Genomic DNA, 16408 nt, shown 5'->3' with positions numbered 1-16408 from the left:
GTACACACAGAGAGACAAGATGTGTTTGTGTATGTGTGGCAACATTTTGTTGGCAGCTGAAACCTGCAGATCTGTTCTGCTTTAGTAATAAAAATAAGAAGTGGATTTGCTTGGTTTCAGCTACCAACAAACCCAGCTACTAAGAACCAAAGCGATGCCCTTTTCATGGCTGAATAACAGAGCATTTATATTCTCTTTGGAGTCGATGGGAAAGTGATACGTCATGTCACTGATGTCTGGCCTGAGAGAAATGTGCTAGCGTTTGGTGCCTTCCAGGAGTGTTGCTATTAAAACAAATCAGAATTATCAGAGATCGATGTAATTTCTTTGCTAGCAAAAAATACACTCAAAGTCTTGTTTGTTCAACATTGTGGAAACAAACCGACAATTTCCCCACTCAGAAAACCCCAGAAAATCCAGTTTGCTGTTTTCTCCCAGACAGTTATTACCAGAAGGATGATTTCTTCCTACCCACTGGGTGCTCACTTGCTCAGCTTGTCCTTGCATGAACTACCAGGAAAACTATGGTCAACCTCTACCCAACTGCAAGCAGGGAGTGATGTCCTCCTTTGCACTCTCTAGTCAAGAGGCTGGATTGCTCCTTCCCTTTGCATGGGGAATACCCAGAGCTGAAACCATGCTGGCTTGAAGCCTGTTGTGGGCAACCACAGGCTGGATGCCAACCTTCTTCACTTCCACTCAAGCCTCTTTGGCCAAGGTTGCTCCTGCCTGAGCACTCTGTTGGAGCCACCAACACCGCATCCTTTCTGACCAGCCTCAGTGCCAAGAAAACCTACCGATCAAATAGGTGTGAGGCCATGGTTTCATCACCACGCACCATGGTCCTGCAGACCGTATGTCCTCACCCCAGTGCCCCATCGGGGTGGCAGGAGAGGGGCTGTTGCACTGCCCCAGGAGGGACCTACCAAATGCGAGCACGTCTTGTTGACAATAGGTAGCCTGCACTGACATTTTCATTCCCTGCTATGCTTTCTGTTCAGAGGTGTGCTTTGGGACGGAAGTAAAGGTAGCAGCTGGTTCAAAAGCAGAGTGTAAATGCCAGATTGTTTTCCCAAAAAAAACCTCTGGAGCAGAGGAGACAACAGCGAAACTGTGATAAAGGCGACAGAGGGTGTGCTTGCAACTCTTGGGAAAGGAGAAGCTGGAGAGGGAGAGAAGAGAACTTCATAATCTCTTCCTCATTGTAAAAACAGACTTGGCTGCTAATTTTACCCTCATGGTGACTTTGGATGAGGGGGAGGGCTGCTGCTTCAGCAGTGCTTTGACAGCACTTCTGAAAAATATAATCCCTTACATGGAAGTCCCACAAGCATTAATTCTGTGTGTTTATGTAGATACCATAAACTGATCCTGCCTTGGCTCTAATAGTACTTAGTATGGAAACTTGAACTCATAGATATGTTTCAGGAGTGGGGTTCAGGCTCTTGATCTGAGATGTTTCTTCCCTGTTAGTCTGGGGTTATCACGGGGCTGATGGCCTGGGCTGGCAGGCAGAGCTCGGGGGGAGCAGGGGACTACCAAGCATCTGGGCTGACTGTGTGTGTTGTACCTGGCTTGTAAAACCCGTGGGGCATGGGTGGAAGCACTGGTCTGAGCAATTGACCCTAATTAAGATCCCTTCCTGCCAAAAAGTCCCATTTGGGATTTTTTTTTCCTGTCCCAAAAATGGAACAAGACATTGGTTAAGGAAGTAGCTACCAGATAAATTCCAGTTTAGGGGAACAGAAATTGATTTTCTGATTCAACTTTTGCTGCCTGGGTAGCTAAAGAGTAAGGTGTCCTACAAGGCCAGCTAACTATTTTTATTTATTTTTCCTGGACTGGAGAACAAGCTGTGAAGCCCAGCAGCTCCAGCAGGGGTTTGAATAAAGCAAGTCAAAAGTGCTCCCAAGGTAGCTCCCATTAGTGCATGCCTTATGGTAGGGGACTTCTTTTAGAGCCTCTCTACTATATTCCCCTTGCATAATGAGACTGGACCTTTCCAATTTAGATCAGCTTAACCTCAGTTTGTCTGTGTAAATGCCAAGAATCTTCTTAAAAGGAGCTGCCTCTGCCAAGAGAGGAGGCTGGTGTAACATGTTGTGAGGGGCAACGTGGCTCCTCTGATCAGGCGTGAAAACAATGCTGAACACCTTGCTGAGTGCTGCTCATGAGGGTAGGGATGACATTAAACTGTAGGATGTGTTGTTCCTCTGTTCCTATTTGTCCTGACAACAGAAATTAAGATTGACTTCCATCTTTCAGCCAACTTCTGCTCTCACTTGTACCATTATGTATATATATTGAAAATAGTAGCATGATCTGTGTTTCATGTTTGTTTCATGTGTGAGGCTAACATGTTCTTAGTCTTTATCTCCTTTGCACATGTCTTAACTGAAAATCCATGCACAGCATTTCTTATTCATAGAGTAGAAAGGGGAAAGATAAAATACAGCAGAGCAAAAATACAGGTTTTGATCCCAGGAGGTTTATACCTAATCTGAAGCGAGAAGGAAAAGATCTACATGCCTTAGGTTGCCACAAGGTGCTCCCTGCTATCACCAGTGTGATGGACAGCTTCTCAGCTGGTACAAATATAATATCAAAGCACATACTTAGTCCTGATCAGCCATCCAGGAGATCTGATGCTTTGTAGGCTGGAGCCTCCACCTGTAACTACAGGAAAGCAGAGCCTGTGTGGACTGTAGAAACAACTTACCACCTCTTATCACCTGACCTGTGAAGAAAATAGATGGGTTTACATCCTTTTTTCAATTTGGCACTTAAACGTTACATGACATAATCTCAAAATACCTTTGCAAAATGGCAGAGGCCTTGCAAGCATTGCTCAGCTCCTGACAGCAAGCGAGCAGGCAAGCAACACTCTGCAGTGGCTACTTGGATCTTTAACTGCTTCTTGCCCTTCAGCAGGGGTGTGAAGAACAAAATAACACAGGGTGATGAGGGGCTGGATGTTTGCCGATCAGAATAATTTCCAGGCAGAGGTGTTTGTGAGAAGATCCCTGTGTCAGGGGCCAGCAGCAACTGCGGCAGAGGCAAGGAGCAGACCAGCAGCAGCCCTGCTGGCTGTGTAGCTTTTGGCAGGTATACAGTCCTGCCCTGAGACTTGCTGGCAAGCAGTTGAGACAGTGGTTGGCACTGTCATCTCATTCACGGAGAGCCTTTACTCTTTGCAAAGAGGCTCCTCTTCACCCTTAGGACAGCTGCTAGAGAGGAGTCATGCCTCCAACCTGAGCTGAAACAGCACACGATGATGGTCAAGACCTCAATCTAACCCATGCATTGCTAAAGTGTCATCTGTACCGCCACGTAAAACCAGAGAGGATGACAGCCTCAGCAGAGACTTGTCCTACATGCCTGAAGGTGGCAGCATGCTACAGACTGAGGGCCACAAGCATGATTTCCAGTTAGGTCTGTGCCTCTCGTGATAAATGTGCCAGGGCCACTTGCTGTCACAGTACTGAATCCTGCACATCCCTCTCGTCCAAAACAAGTGGCTACATCCCAATAGATAGATGGCCCCTGGCCTGTGCTACCTGTGCTCTGGCATGCTTTCCTGGTGTAGACACAACCCTTCTGCCCTCCAAACGCAGCGTGTCATTTCCTGGCTGTAGCAGGTAGATTCTGCCCTCACTAATCTGAAAAGGATTAGTGTGTCACCAGTACAATTTTGGCCTAAGATGTAGAGTTTCTTTCTTGCAACTGTACTTCCAGAGAAATCAGTGGCACTGGCTTCAGTCAAATTAGGATCCAAACATGGTGCTGCAGATAAACCTTCATCCAGGATAACTTTAATTTAGACTTTGAACTGTTGGTTGGAGCCATTACTAATTTTTTATATTCATTTTTAGCTTAATTTCATCAAGAAATTATTAACATTGTGACATTGCTACCCTTGTATGTTCACCTGATTGCATGTTGTCTTCCAAGTCGCAGTAACTTTTGACACTGTTGGCTAATTTCAACCAACCATCCAGTTGGGATTAAATTCCTACCTGCAGACAGGCAGAGGGCAGCAGCCTTCAGAAAGGGGTGTGATGTGAGCTCTGTTCCTGTCCTATCCTCTGCAGCAGGCTGCAGAGATGCAAAGAGCCCTCAACATGGGGGTGTTTCCACCATAGCCTGGAGATTTTTAGATATCAACCAACCTCAAGATGAAAATCTGTAGGAAACACGTCTTTTCCCATTCTCAGTGCAACCCCAATAGGGTTTTCCCATTTCTGCAGTGCTGAATCTCGATGATAAAGAATCATATATATGGTGAAATGTTTAGGAATTTGATACCATTCCAGAAAACCTAAAAAATAGTAGCAGATTTGAAAGTCTTGCCAGCTGAGATACGTGTGTTAAAAAACAATGCACCCTCAACCTTCAAGTAGTAGAAGCTTAATAATTAGCAGTTGCCACCAACCATATTGGTTTAGAAATGTTCTTGATTTCTGACTTCTTAAGTACTTAAGATGTTGATGTTGCTTTGAGAGTAAATCTTTTGTATCTACCTGTTCATGTTCAAGTCATAAGAGGAAATGAATCCTTTCTCTCCCAAAAACAGGACAAATAAGGTGGTTTCACTGCTTCTTTTTGTCTCTTAAAACAGAAGCCTCCACAGGAGGAGTTTAGTTATTGGATTGACTTTCACCAAAATTTTTGTTTGATTGCTGCAGTTCTTCAAAGTAGCTGCTGGAGAACAGTGCAAGGTTTGCACATACAAATGGATGACGGCTATTTTCAATCCGGGTTGGATGAAAACGACTCATATGACTTCCTTTTCAATGAAAGCAATGTCTGTGAAATGGGTGACTATTTTGTATTTTACACCCATCTCACTACTGTCCTCTACACGTTGGTATTTTTGCTAAGTCTGCTAGGAAACACTCTAGTGTTATGGATCCTCTTCAAATATGAAAACCTGACATCTTTAACGAATGTCTTCATCATGAATCTCTGTGTTTCTGATTTAGTCTTCTCCTGCATGCTGCCTTTCTGGGCAGTGGACCAGACCTTCGGGTGGATTTTTGGTGAGTTCCTCTGCAAAGCTGTGAATGCTGTTTTTTCCATCGGCTACTACAGTGGTGTTTTCTTCCTGACTTTCATGACTATCCTGCGGTACCTGTCTGTAGTGAACCCCCTCTCAACTTTGAGATCCAATACACAGTGCTGTGTTTTTCTGGTGAGCTTGGCTGTTTGGACTGGTAGCATACTAATTGTTATTCCTGAGGTGATTTACACCACAGTGGAAGAAAACTGGGAAGGAGGCAAGACCTGTGATTATGCTGACTTGACATGGAAAAAGGTGGACATTTATCTGAGAAATATACTCTTCCTGTTTTCCTTTGGGATTATCGTATTCTGTTACTTCAAAATAATGATAATACTGCTTGGAGCAAGATCTCGCAGAAAGCACAGAACTGTGAAACTCATCCTTATTATTGTGGTGGCTTTTTTCCTGAGCTGGGCACCTTACAACATCCTCAGCTTTCTGATTACTTTTCCATCCCCTACCTGTCAGTATCAAAACAACTCCAACTTTGCCTTTCACATCAGCCGTAAAATTGCTTTCTGCCACTGCTGCCTCAACCCTGTGCTCTATGTATTTGTTGGAGTCAAGTTCAAGAGGCATTTGTTACATTTATGCAGTCAGTATTTACCCTGTGGGAGCAATCAAGTCTCCAGCCCTAGGATCTGCTCTCAAGGCAAATTCCCCTATGAAGGTGCATCCATCTACTGAAGCGAGATCTAACTATCAGTACTAATCCTGCATGAACTCTTAGATTTTAAAAGCCATGGATAATCTCTAATTCTTAGAGACACTTCCCTAAGAAAGGCACACAAATTTATTCTTTGCAAATATGCTGTGTATGGAAAGTAGTAAAAAGAATGTATTTGCAATGGGGTGGAGAGCTGAGAATGCTGAGAAATTATTTCATTTGTCTGTAAGTCTTGTCTTCATGATTTTTTGTGCAGTGAGATTGATTTTCTCTCATTTATAGTTTCTTTCTCTCATTTATAGTTTCTTTTAACAAAAACAAAATAAAAATTCTGCTTTTTCCTTTGGGAGCTAGAGCATTAGGTTTTAACATAAATGATGTTGCATGTCGCTTTCTTGCCTGACTGAAAATACTTCGATTGTATATAGCAATGCACACATATGTATTTCTGTAGCTTTTAATGCTTTAGTGTTTATCAGTGCTGAACTCATTGGTTCTCTCTTTTTGAGGCTCTCAGGATTTGCTGGCCTGACAATAGCTAGAAGACCTCTGAATCTCTGAAGTTCTCACTGCAAATGTTCTTTTACCTGTTGGTAGATAAATATATATGAAAGTAGCTTAGTGCAATGGTAGCCTTTTGGGTCTGAAATGGGAGAACCCTAGAAGGAATACAAGCTGTTAAGGCGACACTTCACTAGGATATTGGTTTTCCTCCTGTTGCCGCTTCTGTCCCAGGCACCTTCCAGTCTCTGAATACCCCTTCAAGTGGTTGCAGTAGACCAGCCGCCCATTTCCTGAGCAGCCTCTAAATACTCTCTTCCTCCTTTTCTCCCTTTTCCATGGTACTGCAAAGAATTAAACTTTCTGAAAAGGTTATAATGCAAGAACAAAATGCCTTTTTAAATAGCAGAATAGAAATAGCTTGCTTTATTTGTAAAATTAATGTTTGTCTCTTGACAAATGTTGCTAAGAGGACTAGTTGTGCTAAGTGCAGGAGTGTTTTTACATGACCACTTTAACTTGATTTCCCAACTAAAAGCAAGTTCAGGGAATTAAATTCAACAGCACACATTTTTGCAACAAAACCATTTACATTCTGATTATACCAATCAAACCTCGTGGCTTTTTTTCTCATGGAAACCAATATTCTTCTTCATGATAGCTCAGTGGGTTTATTTTTTCCTCAAGCATTGTAACCTGTACTGCATACTCCAGTGTAGTCTCTGGAAACCAGAATATTTTATTTTCTAGCATTTGAATAGAAAGCCAAGGTAGCTTTGTAGTGGTGCCAAGCAATGGCTTGGCAGTGGTTCTAAGCAACAATTTGGCTTTTTGGGCAGCCATCTTAAAACGTTTTTGTGTTGCTTCCACACTATTTCATTTGATCTCTAAAGATCATCTGGAGCAGATAACAAATTCTTCTCAGCTGCTGTCTAGTGTATAAAAAGCAGAAACTCAGGCATGCCCATAGCACAGTATCCTATTTCTGGCCATATCCAGAAGCAAGAATACCCAGGGAAAAGCATAAGAATGGAGCAAACATACATGACACATATCCAAATAGCCTTCCTAGAGCTTGACCATAGTTTCTAGCTCGTGCTTCAGTTTAGCTGCCAGAAGAAAATGATCATATCTTGTCCTTTATCACCAGATGTGCCTTTCTGAACAAGTCAGTTCTGGTATCCCGTTACTATAGTTTCTGACTAAAACTTACAACATTTAAAAGGTTACTCATTAATACCACAGGAATTCACTTGTGTTCAGACAAACCATGAAAAGGTGGAAGTTGTCATTTGGTTGTGGTGGAGACCAGCCTTTGGCTCTTGTCTCCTAATAAGAGACATTTGAAATTAATGTGGTTGCTTCTGTACACTTCAAGAGACTTTGGGCTGGGGACTCAATACCTTCAGTTATGAAGAGACAACCTACTGAATGACCAATGAATCCAAATTCTTCTTCTGTTCTGATAAGCCAGGACCAACTTCACTGGCACCAGAAAGCTCTACAAGAGAAAAATGCTGTGATGATGAGTTAAAAAAAGGTCTCGTGCACCTACGTCATTTCAACAAACTGTCGTTCAACTTGTCCTGAGCTACCCTACCCTGATATCTTTACCATTAATACATTTTACATTCAGCTAAAAAAATGAAGAAGTATAACAGAAGCACAAGAGATTGAAATTATTCTGTTCTGCACGGTTTTTAATAAGTTATTTAAATCTGTTTGTAGCCTGAGCATATTTTGTTAGAGTATATATTAGCATGTAAAGAGAATGCTTAACATTACCTATTGTACTGCTGCCTACCATAACAAAAGTAACTCAGCATGTGGAGATTTTCCCTCCTGATATAATGAAGTGGTACTAATAAACAGTCAAAAAATCAATGGAGTACTAGTCTGTGATTATTGTTGTCTGCCTTTCATAACCACCTGTTAAGGTATTTTCAATTAAAGAAGTAATTGTGAATTTTCATAGATTAATTTAGCTTGGAAGAGACTTACGGAGGTCATCCACTCCTCCACCCTGCTCACAGCAGTTTTATCTTCCCAGTTAGATAACGTTGCTCAAGGTCTTGTATGATAAAACTCTGAAAATCTCCAAGACCAATGGCTGCATAACTCCTCTGGGTCTCTGTTCCAATGCTTAAAAACTCTCATTGTGGATTTTGTCCTTCTACATGAACAAAATTTCTTTTGCTGCAACCTGGTTATGTTGCCTCCTCCTTGCTTTCTCTATGTCCTCGCATTACACAATGGAAAACAGCCATTAGATCTCCCCTAAGCCTTTTTCTTTTCCTGGGGTTAAACAAACCCCAGCCAATCTAGTCTAGTCTCCTCATATGTCATGTGCTCCAACTCTCTAACCATCTTGGTGGTCCTCCATTGGGCTCACTTCAGTCAGTCAATCTCTCTCTTGTATTGGGGGTCCCAAAACGGGGTATGCTACTGCAGATGTGACCGCATGAATGTCAGGTAGAGAGGAATAAAGGTTTTCCTCAACCTGAAGGCAACATAGGCCCATACACAGTCTTCACTGCTGCAAGGGCACATGACTGAGGTGTCTTCAACTTGTTGTCCACTTGAACCCTTGATCTTTTACAGTAAAGCTGACCTCTAGCCAGGTGACTCCCAACCCATGCTCTTGCAGGAGTGTAGGCCATGCCACCTGCAGGACTTTGCATTTGCTATGTTTGAACTTCCAGAGCTCCTTTCAGCTCATTCTTTAAGCTTGCTGACATCTCTTGCATGGCAGCCCTAAAACTCAGTGTGTATCAGCTGCTCCCTCTTCCTTGGTTTCATCCGTGAACTTGCTGAAGGTGCACCCTGCCCCATCATCCATGTTCTTAATGAAGATGTTAAACTGTATCAGTCTCAGTATTGACGCCCAAGGCATGCCACTCATAACCAGCGACTCATTAAGACTTCAAACCACTGACCACTACCCTTTGAGCTTGATGAACCAGTCAGTTTTTCATCCACCTTGTAGTCTACCTGTTCAGTCTGTGTCTCCCCAATCTGTCTACAAAAGATGCTGTGGGGGACTTTGTCAAAAGCTTTGTAGAAGTCAAGGTAAATGGCATGCACAGCTTTCCCCTCATTTCCAGAGCCAGTGATCTCTCTGTAGAAGACAGTCAAGTTAGTCAGGCACCATCTTGGTAAATCTGTGCTAGCTGTTACCAAACATTTTTATCCTACATCTGGTAACGGTTTCCAAGAGGATTTAGACCATTTGCTCCACTGTCTTCCAGGGCATAGGGGTGAGCCTGAGCAGCCTGTAGTTTCCTGGACTGTCCTTCTTGCCAAAAAGCATGAACTTTGCCTTTTTCAAATCATCAGGGACCTCCCCTATTCACCATGGTCCTTAGAGGCAATAGATAGCACCTCGCAATGATATTAGGAAACACTCTCAGCAACATCACATGCACCCTGCCCAGTTCGCCAGACATCTATTATATGTCCAGTCTACCTAAGTAGTCTCAAGTTAATACTTCTCTGCTGTGGGTAGAACTCCTCTCTCCAAATTCTGCTAACTAGACACAGAGACCTGCAAGGCACTCAGAATACATACTCAGAATCACACATATGTTATTAAATATTTATATTGCTAAAGCCACAGGATATGCCCAGTGTAGGTCTGGGGATGGGCAGTTTGTGCATCTCTTTCCTTCAGGCAGCTCCAAGTGCATGGAAAATACGGGCTGCTCTGGGTAAACCATAATATTCAGGGGACCTTGAATCTTTAACTTCACTCAATCAACTATTACATGGTCTGAGCAGATGCAGAAGTGAGAGAAAGAAGTTTGTGAAGTGAAAAAGGAGAAATTAATTGCTTTTGGAAACCACAGTGTAGGCAGGGGAGAGGAGCGGTGCTAGATTGAGCGGTCACTCAATCTGACACCATAGCTATAACTCAGTATTTTGAAAACACCACCAGTGCTATTAAAATCATAAATAAAATTCTATTTATAGTCTCCTTATGGTTACTCAGCAGTTTGATATGCTCTTACTCATCCAGTGTTTAATTAAGAAGGCCCTGTGTTAAATGGAGCGAAGTTTGACTGATATTTGCTGTACTGATCAGATGCCTACATGTTCTTCAGGCAGCAATACTATAGCAAGCACAAAAATTAGAAAGGAAAATAATACAAAAAGTAGCTGTCAGTCAAAATGAGAACAGACAGTATGAAGTACCAGTAAAGGTGACATATGAAGACCAGTTGTATATCATCATAAAGGAGGTACAAACACAAAAGTAATTCACTTACCAGTATGGAGCTGTCCTTGAGATTCCTAAGCATGCTGAATATTGAAAGTGAGCCCATTTATTGACATAAGGAACTTTATGCACTTATAAAATACAAAAAACACTGAAGCCATTTCACAGCAATCACCCATGGGGAACAACTGCCGCTAGCAGTCTTTCACTGCATCTCACCTTCTTCATGCTTCTGTAAAAGCATTACAGCGGTGAAAGATTAGAGAACTCAGTAAGGCTAGCCTTGCAGAAAACAATTTGTGGTTTGTAAATGTCATTATTATTTTATTTTTTTTTACTTTCCTTGCAAAGCCTTGTGTCTGGGATGGAATAACTATAGAGGTTGGGGAGAGTAACTGCCTGGGAAGGAGCTCTGCAGAAAAGGATCTGGGGGTCTTTGAACATGAGTGAGCAAGCACGCTCACAGCAAAGGAGGCCAACAACATCCTGGACTGTGAGAGCGAGAGTGGAACCTGCAGGTCCAGAGAAGTGATCCTTTCTCACTATTTGGCACTCATGAAGCTGCATCTGGAGTAGGTGTCTAGTTTTGAGCTCCCCAGCATGTGAAAGCCATGGACATACTGGAGGGAGTCCAGCAGAGGCCTTTAAGCCAGTCAGGGGCTGGATGGATGGGGAGGGGCTGAGAGAGCTGGGTTCACATGGCATTAGAAAGAAGACTGCATCTGCAAGTACCTGACTGGAGGATACGGAGAAGATAAATGTTGTAGTCGGGAGAACATTTTGATTGATTAAAGTAGTTAAAGTAGATATTTGCTTAACTGTAAAGTTAAAATTACAAGATATATATGCGCGTAAGTGCTTAGAGAAGGTATGTACCAGGGGTGCCTGGTTTACAGGGAATGCCAGGAGAGAGAAATGCTTCTGGAAGCCTCGGACCAAAAGGGGATAAGGGAGAACCTGGTGGCAAAGGTGCTGATGGTATTTCTGGTGCAAGAGAGAGGTAATGTTGGTCCCATCGGTCCTCCTGGTCCTGCTGGCTTCCCTGGAAGAGGGCCACCTGATCTAAGAGGAGAGGCTGAATCCCCTGGTACTGCGGCCTCCCAGGTACATACCAAATGTAGAATAAGTTGTGATAAGGCAAGGATTAGGCAACAACTCTTCTCTCTTCTGCATGCCAAAATTAGTGAGGAACCAATCATGGTAAAGGGCAAATTAAAAAGTGGACATTTTATGCATACTTGTATAATCTTGTGAAATCGCTTTGTTAAAGATGTATAAATGGGCTGCGAAAATGTATGGGCTTTGGAACACAATTAGAGGAACCATCCTCTGTGTCTCCCCAGCGCTGCAATAAAGAAGTGCCTGCTTATCTGCTACTGCGTAGATAAGTTTTTCTCATCGTGACTGCGACCCCGTCAACATGGAGACAGACTCTTCTCAGAGGTGCACAGCAACGGACACAAGCTGGAGCATGGGATATTTCAATTAGGCATAAACATTTAGTTTTTTACAAGGGTATTCAAATACAGGAACAGGGACTCAGAAAGATGGTTCAAGAGTTGACTGGAGGTCAACTTTTGAGCAGAGTTTTGTAGTAGAGACCTCCTGAGGTCCCTTTACATCTAAAATACTCTATGATTTTTATGATTTGTTCCCAGAGCAACATTAAACCAAGTAAATGTAGCCAAAAGATTGTTTCAGTGCAGAACTCAGCCTGAAGAACACAGTTTTCTAAGAGACCTGAATACAAAACTCAAAACTGGAAAGTTAGGTTTTGATATCCAAAGCCTTCACTGACTGGTGCAATGAACATGCCATAGAAGTGATCTCTAGTTGAAATTACTCCTGTTAAAAAAAATTGCATTACTTAAAAAGGTCTCATTTTGCTTTTTTATGTAGGTACAGCCATGGCAAGGAATACAGTTCCTGGAAAAATTTATTCATGGAGATGTAAACCAGAAATTCCTGCCATGTATGGGACCAGAATGTTTTATTGCAAAGGTTCAATAGGTACCATTTGCACAGAAGTTTGAAAGGAAACCAGACCCTTCTGACAGATCATGGGCATTTTAAAATAGAAGTTTCAGGCTCTGTAAATGCTCAATATATATATGTATCTTCAGTTTTAAATCAGAAGAGCAGTGTAAGACTGAAGATCCTGGCTAGACTGAAGCAAATGACTGAGAATTACACAGAAAAGTGCATAGAGTGGAGCACTCTCTCCATATTCAGGAACTGCTGAGATACAAGAACAGAAATATTTTTTAGTTTGATTCATTTCTCCAAACAATGCTACTTTCTGAGGTCAAGTTCTGTTTCTTAACGGCAATACCCTTCCAAGTCATCTTAACCAGTTCTTAATCTCCAAAGCCTTAGTATGCTCTTTATCCAAGTGCACATATCTATACGTGTACAAAAGACACTGGTTCATTTAAATCGCACAGTCCAGAGTTCAGCTGAATCAGAGCTGAACCAGCTCAAAGTCTTGGTACCTACTTCATCCACACACGAATGACATGCAACCAGTTCTGAGCAGCAATAGCTCTTAACCCCAAGGTGCTCAGGTGGAAGTTGGTCTCAGAAGCTGACCTAATATTAGCAGAATATTCTTCCAAGCCCCTGAGTCACCTTCTCTAAAATGCCAAATTTGCTTCTAGAGGCTTTCCAGAGCCTTGCTGGCTCTTTTTACATTGCCTGCTTCCAGCTTTATACCTACTGACAATTATTTGTCCACCTATTCAAAACAAAGCACAAACAAATGCTAAAAGTGCTTCCAAAGCCTTCTCCCCACAGTCACAGAAAGTCTCTGATGATGAACAGCAGCCTGTTGTTCAGTCGAGCTACAATGGTATGTTAATCCACTGAGGGTGACCAAGTAAAACTGGGAGTTTGCTACTCTCATAAAATACCTCAAGTGCCTAGCAGACGCAAAACTCTCCTCAGTTATTATATAACATCAATTAACTCAAAAATAAATTAAAAGAAAATATGCAGCACAGGTAGCAATAATGTCAGATATATGGAAAGAATGCATCCTGTGGACACGTACTTAGAGACCACTTGAAACATTTGGAGAATCCAATAGCTACATGAGACATTTTTTTCTGGTTTTGTATTATTATTGTTTTGGGGTTTTATCATTATTTTATTTTTATTATTTTATTATTGACAGAGCCTCAAGAGAGTTTAGTGAACTCTGATTTAGAGTTAAGAGAGTTTAGTGAAGACCTGCTCCAGTCAATGAGTCACCCAAGTGCTGTCAGGATTAAATGACTGATGACAGTAAATAAATTTACTTCATTGTGAGCCAGACAGTGTGAATGCAGATTGACTTGCCTGAATGGAGGAAACTCTTCTCACACAAAATAGAGCATGTTTATGCTTCACAATTAAAACCAAAGGATTCTATATTTATTTGCAAACTTTGTACAGAAATGGCTTCTAGGGCCACCAATATGCAAAACCAAAACCAAACCACATTCAAACTGCATTTTCAAAATCACTCTAAAAGAACTGCAGCTAGCATTAGATTTAACTTCTGATGTCAAAAGTTGATTTCAGCACTTAAATATTTGTCTTGGCCTGTATTTTAGCCATATGGAACAGAACCTAAAGAATATGGTATGTTCCTTTAATGATCCTTAATACATGTTAAGTAGCAGTCTAGTAGTTTTAGTTGATTGAGTTGGGTAACTTTATGGAATATAGTTACCATCGCAAGCATAACAATCCATCAACTAGTGAAAAGATTTTTCCCAACAAAAGCCTTCCTTTTGCTGACATTGTCTTTTCTCAGCTAGTAAAATTGACAATTCCCATCCAGCTTATCATAGTCTATTATGTTAATCATTAAATTTTATCCGAATAAAAATAAAGAAAAGCATCACAAATGGAACAGATAATGTTGTGGTTTTTTTCCCTAGGGCAGCTTCCCAAAAGGAAAAATCTTGAACATCTTTTGTTGCTAAGAAATGAAATATATAGAAAATTTAAAGTGTTGGTCACCAACAGACTTAGTTGGAAACAGCATGTTTCTCTCTGAAAAATTTGATGTCTGTATAAACAGGCAATAGTAATTAATTAAATAATTCTGAAAGTAGCTTGTCACTACATAATTAAAAGGAAGAACAACCCATTATACGTGATTATTTTTGAGTGAGAAGTAAAACTGTGCAAAGGCCTTTGAAAATATATAACCCCCCCCCCTTCACTGCAGTGTAATCATCTGGGATTTGATTTATCATTATTTGCAACTGATGACCCTGAGGTTACTTTTGGAAGACATCCAATTGTCTACAGATCAATGGAAAACAAACATTTGTTTTCAGCAGATGCTCCTGGCCCCATATTGAATGACGCAGCAAAGCATGCCAAGAGAAGTCAGCCTGAAGGCCACTTCTGAACTATGTTAAGACATCCCATTGCAATTTACGAGTCATGTACCCACAACATGTTTAGCCCTAGAGCCTGCACTTCTGAGGACATTAAAACACATCCGACCATTCAAAACCATACATTAGGTGAAGATTATTCACCAAAACTTAAGGTCACTTAGTCATCCTGATGCTGAAGATGAAAAAATGAGGATGATGGAGACTGTCAGTGACTATGTACTACATGTTATTTCCTCAGAGTCTTGAAAATATCATGCTTTGATCTTATGGCTGCCTAAGCTGAAGTTTATTACACTAATGTAGTCACAAGCATTGTGACAAGAACTGATGACAAACCATTTGGTCACAAGTTTTATTTAAAATCATTTCTTTACCAAGACAGTGTGGGAAAAAAGCAAAGGAACTTTGTTCTCAAGTACACTTCAAATACAAAAACAATGTCGCCTATTCAGACACTGTGAAAGAAATGCACTTTAGGAGTATCATATGCCTTATGGAAGGGTTAAAATTTGAAAAGGAAGAGTAGAAATAGCTTGCTTGTAGAAGGAGCCTGGTTCCAGCTGGGAGATGGTGTGGGATTATCAGGAACCCCATGCCCTGCGTAACCCCCTGCACCCCACTTTAGGAAGCGACCTCTTATTCCAGTTTCACACCCGCTTTCTCCCAGTCTCTTACCGCAAGTGGCCTTTACTAATCCCTACCTACGTCTTTCAGCTGTCGGAAGAGGATTTTCTTTTCGTCAACCGACACAGACGGAAAGGGGAAATCTGCTGTGTACGGGATTTATCAAGCCTGACTTCCATATTTCAACTTCAGTTGTACGTGCAAAGAGCTTAATGAACTGATGTGCAAACAAAAATAAAACCCCAAAACCAAAACCATACTAAACTCTCCTAAAAGCAACGGGCAGTACGATATGAAAAAGTTACACCTCCTGACAGGTGACCTTGCATGAGGATACCAGAAACACACACCCCTGAGAGCAAACCGCCCCAACCACTGCAGCTGCAGGGGAAAGTGGCGATTTTCCCCGCAAATCCATTTTTAAACTCTCTATTTTCACCACGGTGCTCTCCCTCATAGCCTCTCCACTCGACCAACCCCTCCGCTCCTCGCTGAAGGCACTTCCCCGCCCGCACTCGGCCGGGAGCCCATAGCGTTGTACTCCGCCACTGCCGCGGGGGAGGGGGCACCGCCAGCGGCCTCACGGGAGTTGTTTTTTAGCGGCCAGCGGTATCGGAGCCTCATCCCGGGCCGTCTCTCTGCGACATGGCGGCGGCCGCTCAGGTAAGGCGCGGTACTGTCCCTCACACCCCCCTGACGGAGCGCGGGGGGCGGCGGAGCCGGTGGGAAAGAGGCGGCGGCTGCTGAAGGGGAAAGGCGAAGGGGGGAAGTAACTTCAGCAGCTTCCACTTGTTGCCGCACGGAGTTCTGCTGCGAGGGGAGGAGCCCCGGCGGAGACGGAGAGGACAGAGAGCTGCGCCGCGACCCCCTCAGTGCTGGTGCGGCTTTGAGGGGAGCCGGGTTCGGCCCTGTGGCGGGGGGGGCGGGGGTTGGTGGGGGCCCCT

At 42.5% G+C, this 16408-nt stretch overlaps 2 protein-coding genes across 2 annotated transcripts in view; both read left to right on the top strand.

Moving 5' to 3' along the window:
• The first annotated feature begins 4732 nt into the window (after window positions 1-4732).
• On the top strand, window positions 4733-5749 carry XCR1 (chemokine (C motif) receptor 1). The gene has a single exon (XM_010180315.1). The coding sequence runs from the start codon at window positions 4733-4735 to the stop codon at window positions 5747-5749; it is 1017 nt and encodes a 338-aa protein (XP_010178617.1).
• Window positions 5750-16092: 10343 nt separating this feature from the next.
• Window positions 16093-16408, top strand: part of FYCO1 (FYVE and coiled-coil domain containing 1) — a 46443-nt gene continuing 46127 nt past the window's right edge. The window contains exon 1 of the mRNA XM_010180314.1: window positions 16093-16127. The gene's annotated coding sequence lies outside the window, so the exon portion shown is untranslated. The remainder of the gene's footprint in view (window positions 16128-16408) is intronic.

This window comes from Mesitornis unicolor, unplaced genomic scaffold (assembly GCF_000695765.1).
Source record: "Mesitornis unicolor isolate BGI_N332 unplaced genomic scaffold, ASM69576v1 scaffold63, whole genome shotgun sequence".
Classification (NCBI taxonomy): Eukaryota; Metazoa; Chordata; class Aves; order Mesitornithiformes; family Mesitornithidae; genus Mesitornis; species Mesitornis unicolor.
Note: the sequence above shows the minus strand (reverse complement) of the source record. Positions and strands in the feature narration are given on the sequence as shown.

Bases quoted from the DNA above. Each gene is read 5' to 3' on its own strand.
- XCR1 (XM_010180315.1), top strand. From the start codon at position 4,733: ATGGATGACGGCTATTTTCAATCCGGGTTGGATGAAAACGACTCATAT.